This window comes from Halictus rubicundus, chromosome 2 (genome assembly GCF_050948215.1).
Source record: "Halictus rubicundus isolate RS-2024b chromosome 2, iyHalRubi1_principal, whole genome shotgun sequence".
NCBI lineage: Eukaryota > Metazoa > Arthropoda > Insecta > Hymenoptera > Halictidae > Halictus > Halictus rubicundus.
Genome location: NC_135150.1, coordinates 19,781,028 through 19,797,888, shown reverse-complemented (window position 1 = coordinate 19,797,888; position 16,861 = coordinate 19,781,028). Strand labels below are relative to the sequence as shown.

The following is a 16,861-nucleotide window of genomic DNA, read 5'->3' as shown; positions in this document are numbered from 1 at the left end:
AACACTCTCCCCGCGTGGATTTTTCGGATTTGAACGCTGCAACTTTTAATTCGCTGGCTCCCTCGCCCCGGAATCGAAACCAAAAAGAGAGAAAGAGAGAGAGAGAGAGAGTAAGAGAGCGAAAGAAGGAATTGAGAGATCGTTGCCCGTAATGGCGGCGGTGGTCGAGGGGGGACGTGGTAAGTACCTTTTCAGGTAGAAGCTAAAGCTGGCTGAGAAGTTAAAGGTAATGAAAGCCAAGAGGAGAGGATGGAACACAATTTGCGCGGCCCCCGGATTAAGTCCAAGTTTTTCCCTTTACAGGCCACTTTTATGCGCTTTTTATGCGGCCACGGACTAGCCGACGCTTCCTCCGACGCACGCGTGTTTACATAAATGTATGGACACCGCCGATCCGGCTAGCATGAATACCATATCGTCGATTCTACTCGCGTTTCAGCTGGTTGGTACTCCACGAGAGGTTTCGAGTTCCACGGGAATTTGTTCCCCGGATTTAATAGACTGCTGGGGGAGAAGAAAATCTTGGAGCTAGCTCGCTTCCGAACGACCAGCCCCCTTGTTCCAGCGACGACAGTCTGCGGTGCAAACGAAATTGCGCTTCAATTCCGTCCTCGTATCTCGCCTATAGTCACTTCGAACGCAGACACGCAACTCCACGCAAAATGATAAGCACCCAGGCAGGATCGAATCAAAAGAAAACAGCCACCATAGAATGTGTACTACATTCGCAAGGGGACTATTCTAATCTCAAAATGGCGAGAGCACCAAGCTCTCCCGGAAAACCGGTCTTCGTTTTTCATCTGAACTTTCTTCGTAGTCAGTTGTACGACCATCCGCGTCTCCCCGGCTCCTTTCGAAGCGCTTTAAACGAAGATCCACCCCCGCCTTCACAATTTCTATAAAGTTTGTACTTCGCTGAACGCGTCGCGAAGTACAGACACCGGAGAAGAAGAAGAATAAGAAGAAGAAGAAAAGGAAGCACGGGAAAAGCGACGTGGGGAAGTTGCGAGGGAGGAAACGGGTACGGGCCGCGTCGAGGGAAAAGGAAAGGGAGCAGGCCGAGCGAACATGTTTGCGCGGGAACGGGACGGGGAGTGCGGGGGTTGGCAGACCAGGCTCGTCTGTTCATCCCCTTTAAGCGATTTCGCATGCACGCGCTCGCGAGATACGGCCGGCGCGAACGGCAGAGCCAGAAACGCGTTCACGGAGCCTGGAACGACGGATACGCGAGCAGGAAAAAAGAGTGCCAGCGAAAGAGAGGTGGGAAGAGAAAGAGAGTGACCGAGAGAGAGGGAGAGAGAGGGGGGAGGACATAGCCACGCGATGGATACGGCAGGGAAGGGTTTCTAATTTGGTGCTGCAGCAAAAATCGACACTCCGTCTAGACTACCGCCGGCTCTCCGCTTAGTACGGTATATATGCCAGCGCGATGGAGGGACCGAGAGCGACAGAGAGAGAGAGAGAGAGAGAGAGAGAGAGAGAGAAGAGAGGAGAGGGAAGAGCAGGAGCTGGAAGCACGGGCCGATGGAGAGAGATAAACCGAGATTTCTATTTATGTATTCCACCTCGTTCATGCCTCGGCCCGTCTCTCGCGCTCTCCTTTCATCTCGTTAGGTTTTTGCGGCCGGTTACCCTGCCCGGACCGCGCCAGCATATCCCTCCCCTCCCTTTGGCCCTTTGACGCGGGCCAAAGGGAATCGATCCGTGCAGGATTTTCTAACGACCGGCAGCACACGCCGGGCATCAGGCAGATCGCCAGCCGCCGTCTAGAAACCGTTCCCAAGGCCGCCCGTGGCGAACCATCGCGAACTTTTCGCGAGGAGAAAGCCCTGGTCCAGGCCGAGGAACCTTCCCCCTCCCTCCTCCTTTCCCCGAAAACCCGCGGTGCTACGGGGTTTTCCGCGAGAGCCGCGTTTACGCGTCGAAACGCCTTTTCGCCCGCTGCGGTCGCCTCTGGACCGTTCCAGTCGGGTCTACGAGCTGAAAATTCCCCGCAAATACCACCGACTCTTCGGGTAACGCTGCCACGAGGCTGAGGCTTTTAACCGGGTTGCGAACTTCGTTTCTGGCTACTTACGCGAATCCGCTCGGCGAGGACGCGCTCCCACTTCGAGGATTCCCGAGCTCTTGCAGGGGGACCGAGTAGGTTGAGAAAATTGGTGATCCTTGTGGTACGCGCCAGGGTTCGTAGGTATCAAGACACCCGGTACATTTAGATTGATAGTATGTTCCAACACGTGGTGCGTGTGCTATGATGATTAGTAAACTGTGGATATTTATGCATTTATCAAAAAATGGTATAATATAAAATTCGATAGAATTTAGCACGATTTTTATTTCTATTGGATCTACAGAGGCTGTTCCCATGAGAAATAGGATTTCATTTCATTCCATTTTCTTAAAGTTTGTCTGCAAAAATTGGAAATTGCATAAACATCGAAAACCTTACTGCATCACTTCCAGCTCATTAAAATTATTGGAAGAAGAAATAACTGTCTATGTTGCTCCTGTGTCTTGCTCCTTGTTAACGCAATTTTATGCATGTATGAGAAAAATGAGTAGGAGTAATATAAAACAGTAAAAAGATTAGAAGAATTTAAAAATACTGTTGTTTCGAACCTGTTAAATATATCAGAAAAGAAAATAAATTTCTATTTCATTCCAGTTTGTCGGAATTTAGATAGAACATTTTTACTGCGAATAAAGATCCGCTGTCTAATGATGATACTCCGCAATAGAAGGTCATACTGAAGCGAAAAATTTCGGAAAGTTTCGAGTAGCCATCATTCGAGAAAAAATTCCCAAAGATAACGTTTCGACTGATCCACTTGAGTCTCTGTTTCTAGTCTCTTCGAAGGTCCTGGCAAGGATGCTCTTCAAGGATTCTGAGCATTTAATTCTAGTTTCATGCGATACACACAGCTATTCTAATTTTCGTCTCGTTCGATTTATGCTAAATTCCATGAAGCGTAATTCCAGCGAGATGAAAATCGTCTAATTCGTTTTCGAAAAACTCATCCCTCAAGAGGTTAATATCAGCGCAGCCCGGAAATTAAGGGGGCTTGTTCTCGGCTCGGAGAAGCGACGAAAGGCTTCCGATTATGGGTACTACGATATTCTGCGGAGCGGTGCCACTGCCGGCAAGATTAGGCGGTAACTCTGCAGCTTAGTTGGCTTTGCCGTTAAAGGTGGATTTTACGATGATCCTAAGTGAATGCAACCCGTCGACTTTCTCGCCGGATAAGTACCGAAGAACTCTCGCCTAAGTTCCTGTTAATATTTCAATAACACGGTAGATCAGGCTCGGGCGATCTTCTTCCGATTTGCGCGTTCCGAAACTTTAGAGGCTCTCTCCGAATCTCTTTCTGCTCTGTGCGGTTCGAACAATCTGGTATTTTACTCGCCGAAGTGGTCCGTAGCTTTAGCTCGCCCTATAGATAACTTAGAATCTTAGAGCCCCCCTGAGAATCTCCTGGGAGTCCGGTTTTGATAGTGGCTTCGTCAAATAGCAATCATATAATAACCGATCAAATTATTAAAGTCTTTGGAGATGAGGTTGATTCCTTAAGATACCAAGAATATTTTCTTCAAAGATCTAGATTGTGTACCAATGAATGTATTAGGGAGGCCTATAAGTAATCAATTATTTTGAAATCTAAAACGAACTTTGTACTAAATTCGGGTTTTTATTTCTTAATTTATTATATAATCTCCATCATTATCAAGGACAGTTTGCCATCGATCCAGTACAGTGAATTCTCGATATTTGTCAACAACACGGGTCCTGCTAGCGACATATATCGTCCAGAAGACATACCCCGAGCCGTCTTATGTTTACACTCCTCGACGTCCGAGGCCTCTCGAGCTACGGGGCCCCTCGCGGAGTATACCCCGTGGTAGTGGGGATAATTCCGCGACGTTTATCATCCAGGTCTTGGCGACGTATATAGAGAATTCACTGTAATCTCTTGTGTACGTCGGCATAACACTGGAAATAAATGAGCACAAAAATCTTTCTGAACAGGAGCTGCTTCCAAAAAGAGACTAGCATCGAAAACAAACTCAGTAAAAGGATAAATAAAAATGGTTGTTTGAGTCCCCGCGTCGCACCGCGATCTAACACAGCATCTGCGGAGCAGTTTCGCAAAGTGTTGCTAGCCTATTGAGTGGAATCGGCGTATCAGAATCGCATGAACTCGATCGGACGTCGCTCCGAGCGGTAAATTGTCTCTGCAGTGGCACGAAATCCGCTCCTATCGTCGCACGGTGGTTTCTCGCAGCTGCACGCGGACGACACCCGCGTCCTGCCGCGTTACAGAAACACGCTGATCCGATCAGAGTAGAATGGATTGGTAATGGCGGGCGTCGGGCGGGCGAGAGCTATCGGTCTTGTAATGGAAACGGCGTGTCGTGGGTTGAAAAAGAAATACGCGGCTCCGAAAGAGAGGGTTGCTGCCCCCATCGCGCGAGGGGGGAATAGCGTTTCTGTTTTTCTTCCATCCTGCGGAAGTAGTTAATGGTTTTCTTTTGGCCGGCTGTCTCGCCGCGTTAATGCTTCTGCCGCTCGAATGGAGCCTCTCCTTCTGTCTTCCTTCGAGGGCTGTTCTTGCTGTTATCGCCCCGGACGTCCGAGCGAACTCTTCCGGGAGCGATTATTGTATCGACGAGCCGCGTCTCCGCCTCTTGCCGCAACGTACGGTGAATTCGCGATATATGCCAGCACCGCGGGTCTAGATGTCGTTTATTCTCCAGGAGTCACTTGATCCGCGCCGAACGTGGAAAAGGACAGCGATGCCCACCGCCGAGGTCTCGGTCGCCGAGGAGTGTAAATATATTTGTCCTATATTGTATTATACATACACATACATAGATGCATTTATTGCCTTTGGGTTTCCTCCGTTTGAAACGGTAAAAAAACCCGAGTATGCCTCGCGTGCGGCAACTCGAGAATTAGCATTCTTCGTGATTAGTCGAAGGGCGGACAAAAATCGGAAAAGGGCTTTAGTTACGCAATGTTTAGGGCGAAGGAACATGCTTCGCGCAGCTGTGGCATCCTCGATTGCGTCACGGCCGGAAATGGGAGGACGCACAGTAGTAATTGTCTGCGAGGAATCGAACAGGTAGGAATCGCAAAAACCTCGTCGAGCGCGAGAAGAAAGATCGAGAACGAACGTCGGATCCCGCTGCCAAAGAATAATTTGTAAATCAAGCGAGAATCCCGCTGAATCGGGCGATCTGATCAATCGTAGGCGAGGAGGAGAGGCCGCGGGGAGATCGGTCTGACTTATCGCCGACGCGGATCCCGTTCGGTGTTGCGAGCAATTTCGGTCGGCATCGCCGGTATCGAATTACGTCGGTGTCGTCTGGAAGTCACCGGCGGCTCGTCGCTGATTTAACGAATCAGTTACGTTGGCGAGATACGAATAACGATGGCCAGACAACGCGACGCTTCTCGGTAGTCCCCGAGACGAGACCACGAAACACACACAGAGAGAGAGAGAGAGAGAAAGAGAGAGAGAGAGCGTGTGTCCTCTAATTTTAGCCGGGACAGCTCAGTGCCGTAGCAGTTTCCCGTTCGGTTCGTGCGAGTTCTCGCGGTTCGGTCATCCCAGCAGGTTTCTTCCTGACACCGTTCTTGCGCGCCTTCGGAAATCTCTCGTTTCGCGCGAAATTCCAACAGCGAGTACCGCGAGACTGTCGGACGAGAAACTTGTCCTCCATCCTCTCTCTTTCTCTCTCTCTCTTTATCTCTCTCTCTCGCGCGCGCCCGCTCGCACGGCTCGTATCGCCGGTTGTAATCTTAATCCAGATGGGAGTATTAACGTGAAACGAGCAGTCGCGTTAACTCCGGACGGTAATCCCGGCGAGTTTCGCTGATCAGCGAACATCCACGAGGTCCACAGGACCGACCTCGCTCCCCGAACGAAACGAGGAACTCCGACGTTTCGCCGCCCCGGAGACTCGCTCCTGAGAAATCGTCCGGATCCTGTCCGGCGGGACTTGAACTCTTGTCGTGGTAGCTCGTTAAGCCCTCGCTGATTCGCCGAGTCTTACCCGGTAGTCTCTGCTTTCGACGAGATCCGATCTTTGGCCGCGGACTGCGTGTTCCGATCGCTGCATGCTCCGTCTTTCTGCCTGGAGAATTCTGTTAGCGAGAAGGTAGAGGATGACACGAGATGATTCTGCGTAAAACGCTGAATCGAAAACGTTCCGCGAAATTTTTTACCACGAATGTCCGTTTACGAGATATTGAACTTCGAAGATTTCCCACATTAGAATTGGAATTTGTAAGGGAAATCGGTCAGCAGTGGCCAGACCGATTTTCGCGTACTGATGCGAGACAGGAAAAAGAGTGACAGAAGGAGATTCTAGGTGAAAAACTGAGTCGAAATGGTAGAATGAAATTTTTTTATACGGATCTTCGGTTGGAAGATATTGAACTTCAATGGTTCCATATGCGAGAATTGGAATTTTCAAGGGGAAATGGTCGGCAATCAAGAAAACACTGTTATCGGTAAAACAGGAAAAAAAGCGAATGGCAGGAGGTAATTCTACGTGAAAGACTGAATAAAAATGTGCTATGTAATTTTTTAAAATGGAGTTTTATTCGTGAGATATTCCGAAGATTTCATCCGCGCGAATTGAAAATTACACGTAGTAGAAAAGGTCAGCCATGGTCAGACAAGCTGATCAACTTCTCTCTAGTAAAATAGACAGTGTAAACAGCTTCAGAAAGCGATTACCCCGAATGAACAGCCTCGTATGAACTAATATTATTCTACCCGAGTCAGTAGAAAGGGTAATCAATGGTCAGACAGCTCGCATCAACCGAAACGTTGCAGTCGATTATCTCGTAAGAGGGTCGTCCCAGAAGAGAATTATACTGCACATTTTCCACGTATTTTTTCACGTAGATTCTCCCCGTAGCGTCGTCCCAGATATACTCCGCGCGTTTCAACCGGCTTTAGTGCCGTCTTCGTACGTATATACTGCGTGGCAATTTCACGGGTAGACTCTTTCTCGTTCTCGACGGTATGTTTCCTTAACGGAGTGAGTTTTTTCGGTTCGAGGCGCGGCGCAAGAACAGCTTCGATTTATGGCATCCGTCGTTTCGCCGCGCTGCTGCTCTCCGTGTCGCGGGATCGTCGAAATATCGAGAGAATGAGAAACAGAGAGAGAGAGAGAGAGATAGAGTGCGTGAAGGGGAGGAAGAGGGAGAGAAAGAGATAGAGCGCGGAGCTTCCTCTGAAGTGTACAGGTAGTCAGAAGCTCGCACGCTCGCCCGGATATAAATACCGTGACCCATCAATGGCCCTCCCGCGACCATTCAGAGCCGCAAGAGAGGAGTAAGAGCGTAGTGTCACCGAGAGAACGAGAGAGAGAGAGAGAGAGAGAGAGAGGCAGTTAGAGTCTTAATGCGTCGACGACGGAAAAGGCAACACTCGATCGTCGGTTCAGCGACCCTTCCCGTTGTCAATCTGGTCTATCGTAGCGGACAGAGGATTCTTATTTGAAAATTGTGTCATTCGACGTCCCCTGCGACAGCCTTGACACCGAAAATAATATCGTCGCGATGAATTCCCGACGCGAGACGGATAGAGCGTGTCGTTTATGCGAAACAGTTTAGTCTACGCGTCCGGCTCGTCGATTTATCTGCGGGGAGGCGAGAGCTAACGGTGAAATAAAGCGTCGCGCTGCTCGTCCGACGTTTTATTTCCATCCGCTTCGCCTTTGTCACTCAATATTTGTTTGGGTTTTTAATAAAACGGCTACCAAGCTCTCTCTCTCTCTCTGTCTCTCGTTCGCTCTCTCTCTCCCTCTCCTTCTTTGCTACATTAGCCAACCGTCGCGCCGCTTTAATCCACGATTGCTGTTTCTTCGACGCAATCGCGCGTCTTCCGCGGCAATAACGGCGCCTCCCGTCTTTGATCGTCGAAATAAACGTAGCTCGGGTCGACGTTTTATCTGCTCCTTCCGTTCCCCCCATCCCCCTGCCGCTGCTTCTCAGTCATGTACCTTTTAGCTTCTGCCTCGTGAGCCCTCCCGAAGCGACACGGTCAAAGGGCCTCGGAGATATTGCGCCCTTCGTTTTGTCCCTTTCGTGCCCTGCTCGACCGGAAAATAAACTGTCATATTATTCCGCTTGTTACGACGTTAATCGCGCCCCATTTCCGCACGATCCTCATCCTCAAACCACCATCCGATCCTAACAGGTTGAACATTTTTATCGAAGCGAACTTATCGAATCCTTGCAACCCTATCGCGGTGTATCTGTCACAACAGCAGTATAATCGGAGAATGAAGAATCTGGAATCCACAGTAAATTTTCAGTGGAACTCTCATGACGAAAATCTTCTGGCTACTGCAAGCCTCAAAGTGAGAAGAATACAATCGAGATTGGCAAGTGCATTATTCCCTTAAATAAAGATTAATTAAGTTAAGCGGTGGTCTTAAACACTCAACTTTAAACACGCATCACTGTTGACCCGGGGAATTCCTAACATTAAACCTGAGATTTTTGGCATTTTCTCGTCAAAATCTACAGGATTATATAAAAAAAGTTAAAAATTTTTGGGGTTTCCAAGGTGAAGCTTAACCATTAGAATAGAATAGAATAACTTATTCCAGTTTCCGGCTTTACAGTGACTTCCGGATACACTGTTCCTACACAATATCTTGCCGATACAGTGTAGCTGTAGAACAAAATAAAAATAAAATACAGTGAAATAAAAAAATACGCTTCACATACAAGGTGAAATAAAATACGGATTAATTGTTTAGGCCCAAAGGCTAGAGTCTCGATCAGGAAAAAGTGGACGATGTGGCAGTGGGACGGAGACAAAAAGCCTGTAGAATATAAATGTTACCGCAGCCTAAGGTTCTTACTCACGCATTTCTAACCAATGCCTCGCAGTCCTTCGTCGCACTTATTTCGATTCGCGACAAAGTCCACCATTTCCGTCCTCATTGATGAGTCACTGTGTCGAGCAACAAGAATCTCCCCGTACAAAGAGAGGAAGAAACACAGAGAAAGTGAACGTTGCACGTCGAGCTTGCCAAGAGTGCCCTCTAAGATTTAAATCGGTCGAATTATCCTCCGTCCAGAAATATCCTGCCGAATCCCGAAGGTCTCACGGAGAAACTCTTTCTCCACGAAAGAAGTGTATTCTCGCGGATCGAGAAATTTTCATGGCTGTCTCGAGGAGACGCGGAAGAAGCGCAAGAAAACGTTGGTTAATCGATCGTCCGGCGACCGAGGCCAGACGAGCGACGAGACTCGAAAATTATTGACGTTGCGAAGCAGCGAAAGAAGGTCGAGAGGGCACTCCATTCGAGGAGGAAACCTTGCGAGACCGATCCATCGGCGAGGGTGGTCGCGACGACCACCTCGAGCCCTTTGTCGAGCTAGGGCACGCTAGGGCTCGAGGGTGTGCCAGCAACTTTGATGCTAGAACCGGCACCAAAAACCGCTTTGTAACGATACACCTCTGACGCCCAAAGCCCCGCGCACGGCCCGGCCACTCGTTGTCAAAAATCAGGCGTCGCTGCTCAATATCGATCCCATGATACGCCCAAATCATCCTGGAATCTCCAAACTCGATCGTATTCCGAAAATCATGGAATAATCGCCGGTTGATGTGTTAAAATGAGGGATGTGCTGGATCCCAAAATGTCGGGTCGGGTGTTGAAAAGTCAAATGCAACAATGAAACATTTTGGCAGTGAAAGGCGAAGAACCTGGAAAGGTTCATCTCGACGGCCAATGAATAATTGTTGTCCTCGATGCTGAACTTCGACGGGAGTATAAAGAATAAAGCGGAAGTGGTCACGGCTCGCAAGTCCGGAAGTCGCAGGAAACCGGAAGTGGAGTGGGGGATGAAGAGAAGCGGGAAGAAGAAGAAGAATGGGCCAAAGAGACGGTCCTGGCTCTTGACGAATCAGGGCGTAACCGCGATATATAGAGGCTGCTAGACGGCTCACCGTCAACGACGAGACTCCCGCGAAGAGTCTCTGGAACCGACTGGATGGTTAGGCGAGATTAGGTGGCGGCGGGAAGGGGGGGTGGGGGTGGAGGTTCGAGCGGCTGAAAGCTCTCCAGAGGACTTCACCGGTGTGCCGGTGGCCACTTCATCCTCGCTAAGAACTATACCAGATTCTCTTCGGCGTCTTTTCTGCGCGGCAACTCGAAACGACACCCCTCGGACTTGAAGCCGAGACCTTTGTCCCGATAAGTCGACCCGTCGTCCCGTTTCACGTCTTTTTGCACAGCCGAGACACACAACGGCACGAATCGACCATCCCGCCAGACGCCGACGGATCTCCCGTCGTCGATTCGACGGGATTCGATCGGCAATTGCGATTGAGGACCGTAGCTCTGTACGATGTCGCGCCGATTTTAGCTGCTACGTTATCGACACGGTTTTCCGCTGGCTTTCGAAAGCTTTCTCTACTTCGGTGCTCTCTTTCAGTGGAGTGTCAAACAGCACGCAACAATGGAGACGACTGGATGTTTCTATTATTTATGGTCGGGCGAGAAAACCCCGCAGGAAGTAAAGTTGCTTTAACCACTTAAGCTGTAACATCTACTAAATATGTATATTATTAGGGGTACCCATAAGCAATCAATTATTTGCAAACAATTTGTTTTGCCTTTAGTTCTGTACCGATCTTTCAAGGGGAAACACGTATTCTTTTACAGTTTTCGGTAAAGCAGCCTGTGTTCAAAATATTCTAAAAAGTATAATAATTTTTTATTAAAAGTTTAATTTTCTTTTTTTGAAATTTATTTCGATCGATCACAACAGTTATCGATGATCGAATTTCTTTTCAATTGTTCATAATAAATTCATTTTAGTTGCTTATTTAATTACTGAGTTGTCTACTCTTCTTCGGATGGAGCAATGCAAATTTTCGGTTACTTATAATCCTTATTTGTAACCAATACGATTTTAGTCGATGAAATACTTGTTATTGCATGAGTTCTTTTCCTTTTGGTTATAACAGTTATGATCCCTGCTTACAGCATCAGTTCAGACTTGTGACGGACGTTTTGAACAGAAATCGCAAAACATTATTAATTTCCTTTAAACCGGGACAAGATTTTTTTCCTACAAATATAAACTTTCTTGTTCGACTGCGAAATTCTAAAATGGCTCTTGTGTCTTGTAATTGATGCAAACCATTTTTATTTTGTATCAAGGTCCAGAGTCCGCTCATCTGTAACAATCCCGACATTTTTCCTTAACGCTTTGAGCGCCGGATCTCTAAAATATGGTAGACCAAATTATTATTTCTCTAGACTTGGAAATGAATTTCTGCGTTAATGTATCGAGTGTAGCAGATTTGGTTGAGATCTGCTAAACACAAAAATGTTAGCAGAGTACTCTCAGCATCACAAATTTTCAGATTCCAATTTCAAGATATATTTTTCCGGCTGCTAGGTTGGCACTCAAATTTTCAACGGGTCCAACATCTAAAACATCCGTTTACAATGCATCAGGAGTTCTATCCATAATGTTCCATCCATTTACTCGACGCCAGAAGAATCTAAAAATTCGTATGTGCATCGCGCTACGTTCCACGAACGAAATGGAAAAGCACCGCGAACTAAATACGTCGCAATCACGGCTCGCCCGGTGCAAAATTGTTAAATAACAAACCGTCGCGTTACACTTGGCCGGCGGTTCCTAATATCGTTAGCGCCGTCGCGTCTGGGTTTCCGCGAGCGTTCCCCGTTTCCGCGAGAGAAAATAACGCGATTCCGTGCGCGGATCTAATTTTCGGGCGGGTGCGTGGCAGCCGCGTCCCCCGTTACATATCCGAGGAAAACAGAGTCCCGGAACCAATAACGCCGCAATATTTTCCGGCGCGCGTGTCTCTCCTTCGCGAGGTGCACAAACAAGCGGCGAGTCCGCGCACCGATTCGAATACCTGTGCAAGCTTCATTTGCCGCGATGGAGAACGAAAGAATACAGTGCAACCGGAACCGCAATAAACAACGTTATCGATTCGCGCCCACGCCCGCGAGCTACGCGAATCCAATTAGTATTCTCTATTTTTAATTATACCGAATTGCCATAGTATCGGTCCGAACAATCAAGTCACAGAAGATGATTCTAAAATGAATATTCATGTAATATTTAGCCAATTTTTTCGTTAGAAAATGGCTTTCACAGAAACAATTACCACGATCGGCCAAATGAATAGTTTTATATTTTTTATGCTGTAATTATTGAAATTACGAAATGAATCATTCGAGGACATGTTTTTATGAAAATTGCGAGAAATTTAAATAAATCTTTCATTTTCTTAAAAGGACGTATTTTATGCTCGGTTATATGAAAATAATGATTTTCGGCTGCCCCAAATTGTAGCATTCGCAAAATATTGAGAGCCATTCACTTTTATATTAGTATCGTTCGGATCGTCTCTGTGTGGAAGTTGAACCCTCGAACAGCTAAAACGAGACGCTGTGGACCAACGTGTTCGTCGTCCGGGGAAATATTAAGAGACGTCCGGCCAACCCGAAGTCGAAAATCCATCCGCGATATCGAGCTTCTCCGAGTCTACTCGAACTTCCTCTCGACGCGCGGACTCGCTGAATCGAGTAATAATACTGAACCATCGAGAACTGGGGGCCATCGAGGACCTAGAACCACGAGAAACTAGATAGAGGTCCGTCATAGTCCGCGATAAACCGCTAGGAAAACAATGGGAACGCCGGACACTAAAAGCGACTGTACGTCTTGTCAAAATGACGAGATTCTGTTTGCTTTTTTATGCGATTAGGTTGTGCTTTCAATTAGAGTACAGCGGAGTTCCTGTTTATTCAAACGTGTCCAAATCTACTTTCTAATCCAAATGTATTTGTAGTTACATTATTCGTTGCATACCCATTTTCTGTTTCAAATGAGAATTATAATTAGATCGCGGGTCTTTGTGCAGAATGAACTCCATCAATTGCAAATCACAGAACGTATACCGGATGTCCGAAGAATGTTGTACTTCCTTGAAAGTCATAATTCCTGAGATCATTTCAAGCAACTTTTTCCTTTGCGAAAATCTTCTCCGCGGCTTTATTAAGGAGTTATTAACGAAAAACACGGACCAATCAGAGTGCAGCTATAGCAAAGAGGTCTCGGATCGGCGACAGCTCCCGCTGAGCGTGGCGTTGGCATTGGCTGAGTCAGAATCGGCCTACTGTATCCGCGCTCTGATTGGTCTGTGTTTTTTGCTAATGACTCCTTAACAGAGCCGCGGAGAACATTTTCGCGAAGGAGAAAGTTACTTCAAATTGCGTCAGTAACCGGCCCTTCCAAGGAAATACATAATTTTGGGACACCCTCTATAGAAATTCTTTTCATTTTTTAATAATTTCAGTACGCCGAAAATCACGTGTGGAATTATTTCTACCGTTGAATGTTTCATCCATCCATTTTCTGCACTCGCGAAAAATGAAACAAACAACGGTGAATTCATAAAAATAAATTTCAGAGTACCGTCACGTTACTTTCACACTTCGTGCGAAACCCCTGCAGAAATAAGTTTCTCTTTCACGTGGCCCCGTCGCGAATCGAGGCAGAGAATGTTCGCTTTGCATAAAGATCCGCAATCTAATCGCAAGGTATAGCCCTAAGTGGCTTACAGGAAAGAGGCGTAACCCTCTTTCGCATTATTGCGTCTTACAGAACTCGCTTCATCCCTCATTATACCCAGTAATCAACTTTCCCAACTCACGCACCGCGAAACTCCGTTCTGTAACTGCGAAAAGAAATGAATTCGTTTAACAGTTTCCCACGGAAGCATCTTCGCAGTTTCCGCCGGCTGCGAAACAGAAATTTTCTCAGGCGGTTTCGAGCCGTTTTATAACAAGCGCTTTGACTCCGTTCGGCGTTGGTTTTTAATCGAAACCGACGAGCATGGCGGCGCGCTGAACGTCGTAGACCGTGTTCAAAGCGGGTTCTTTGACGACGGTGTTTACCCGCCAATTTCGTACCGCTAGTCTCGATAACGAGGCCGACAGCATTCTATTATTCGCGGCGAAGACGCACCCGATCCTTGATCGAGATGATCCAGGACTCCCGCCGCTTTTCTTTCGCTGTACGACGTTCGAGCGCAATAAACGCTGACTGGCTTTTAATCGTAACACTCGCCTTTCCTCGCTGCTGCCGTAAAACCCTCCCTCTCTTTCTCCCTCCTCTTTCTCTTTCTATCGCGACAGGGAAAATGCTCGAACCGGTCGTCGATGTCGAGGAATCTGAAAGCACGACTTCTGCTTTTAAACTGTTGGACAGGTAACTGGCTTCTCCCGTTACGATAAAGTTTCTCGGGAAATTCGATGCGAATTCCCCACCATTTTCGCGGCCATCTTTCACTCGCTTCCGCCTGCTTAACCCTCCGCCGATGATCCCTGTCAGAAACTTGCCGGGTCTTCACCATTTTATGCTTTCCCCGAGAAATATAATATTCAGTAAAAGCTGGTTGAATTAACCGTGCGATGTAGTTCCAGTCGGGTCGAGGAAGCAGCTAAGCAGCCGGGATATGCTTGCTTCCCTTCGTGAGGATCGATTTGGGTTGTTTATTTATTTATTGCTAACGAGTTGGCCGAGTTTTGTGCGCGTAAATCAGTCGCGGGCTTGACGGTTGATTTATGGAACGTGCGAGAATGATGGATTCCTGATCTACGATTAAAGGTGAATTGTTAATGATTTTTTTTTTTTGTGCTTCTGGGTGGGCTTGAACTGGTTCTATAGAGTCATTTGGAGCGATGTTAAGGGGTCATCGAGACGATGTGATGTTGTGGAATAGAATTTTTTGATGCGGAAAGCGTTCAGCCGTATTTGATAGAGTTTGATATAGAGGGTGTCCCAAAAAATGTATACAGAGTTTGAATCATAGTCCACTCATTGTTTCCAATTAATTACGCCCTGAAAGGAAAGAAAAATCACAAAGTTATGAACCGTTAAACAGTGTATACATTTTTTGGGACATTCTGTATATGTTAAATTAAGATATAAATGTATACATAAAATTGAAGGTTTGGTGCTGTTCTAGCTTAATGCTGGTGGTGTTGTAGCATTGTATGCAATATTGCTGCCACAATGGGAAAGGACTTTATAAATAAAAATTGTGTCTTCCTACCAGGAACCATAACCGTTATAACCAAACAGGAAAAAAGTCATGGAAAAACAAGTATTTCATCGACTAATATCGTATTGGTTACAAATCAGAATTAGAAGTAACCGAAAATTTTGTCCCTTGTTGGTAAATGTTATCGTTGAAATTCATTTCGATCACTTATAACAGTTATCGAGGAGGATCCAATTTTTTGGACACTAATAACTGTTATTTGTAACCAAAAAGTATAAAAATCTATATTTTTTAATCATTTTGTTCTTCGAATTTTCTCTTTATATTTTGTGTAGATTATCTTGAATTTCAATAATAATCAACTTTTTATTAATGATTTTTATCGTAGAAAATTGTAGAATAACTGTTATTTTTGGTCCCTGCTTGCTATTAATACCGGTAGCTTTATTTCGCGAATCTAATTGAATAAATTCTCCCACGGTGCCAACATTAAAAATAAAAATCTATTGCCGGTGCTACTATAGCGAAATAAATTGCACCGTCATCACACTGTAATCGATTCACTGTGCCGACATATTACAAGGGCGTGTAGGGCCCTCGTTGCAGGAATGTTGGTAGAATTCGAGGGAATCGTGAATCGAAGCAGTGCATACTTTTCTTGAAACAGGATGCAGGGCTGAAACTGCGACAGGGTGGGGCGGGTAGGGGTCGTGTAGATGTCGGGTCGCCGATCGGCGTCGATATTTGCGCTAGAGCAGAATTCCGGCCGCGAGTAATCCGCGACGTTCGAAAAGTTATTAAATTTGCGAGAGAGCGCGCGCGTCTCGTAGCCAAGTTCGCCGTGTCTGCTGGCAGGAAGAGAAGTTTTGGCTTCTTCATACGGAAAAACGAGTTTCCCTCGGATGGAAGTCCAGAAATTTCAGGCGGCTCTAAACCCGCGGCTCTGACGATGATGGTATGGGTGTGTTCTCCCTCTCTCTTTGCTTCCCAGTGAAAACTTCCTGTTTGCCCCGAACTTTGCGGAATCATCTCCGGGGGAGAGTAGACGACGGGAACACGGTCCCCGGGATATCCGTGTACTCCACGGAAAAGATAATGAACGAGCTAATCCGGTGGTAGGACACACCCGATCCGAGAACCGTGCCGCTACTCGCGGAAATGATCGCTGCGGGCACTTCCGTTGAATCGTTGCCAATCTGCTCGGTGAACTGTGATTTTAATGGCACCGTGTGCGTCATTTTGTTTGCAGACGGAGATCGAAAGTGGTGATATCCTCCGCGAAGCCAGAGGACACTGGTACATACGAGTGCGTGGCCGAGAGTACTTCCGGACACAGGGCCTCGCTCGCGGCCCAGCTTCTAGTCGCTCACGATACGAGAATTCCGGAAACCAGTAAGTCTTTCCACTAATTCCAAGTCGCAGAAGTTCATACCGACCGTAGTCGACATCATTCTCCAAACGATACTGTACGGCGTCCCCTACGTTTTAAATTGTAAGCTGTTTCAACTGCACAAAGTCTGGATTAGGTGATGACAGCGGATTTGCATGCAAACGAAAAATAGTCTCTATTCATTTCCAGCTATTTTAAATAAGAGGAGCTGACGTTTAATTGCTGTTCGATGACAGCTTGTCCCAGAACAAAGTGTAATCGCTCAACTTGAAACACGCATAACTTTTGAACCAGTGAATTCCTCGCATTAAAACTTCGATTTTTGGCATTTTCTCGTCAAGGTGTACAGGATTACATAGCAAAAAGTTAAAAATTTCTCGGT

The 16,861-nt window shown here is 46.8% G+C and overlaps 1 protein-coding gene across 1 annotated transcript in view; it reads left to right on the top strand.

Annotated features, from left to right (window-relative positions):
- The window catches only part of Vn (membrane-bound neuregulin protein vein), a 403,465-nt gene that overhangs the window by 293,824 nt on the left and 92,780 nt on the right, over window positions 1-16,861 (top strand). Inside the window, exon 3 of the mRNA XM_076805822.1 lies at window positions 16,339-16,481. Coding sequence (XP_076661937.1) covers window positions 16,339-16,481 — 143 coding nt within the window. The remainder of the gene's footprint in view (window positions 1-16,338; window positions 16,482-16,861) is intronic.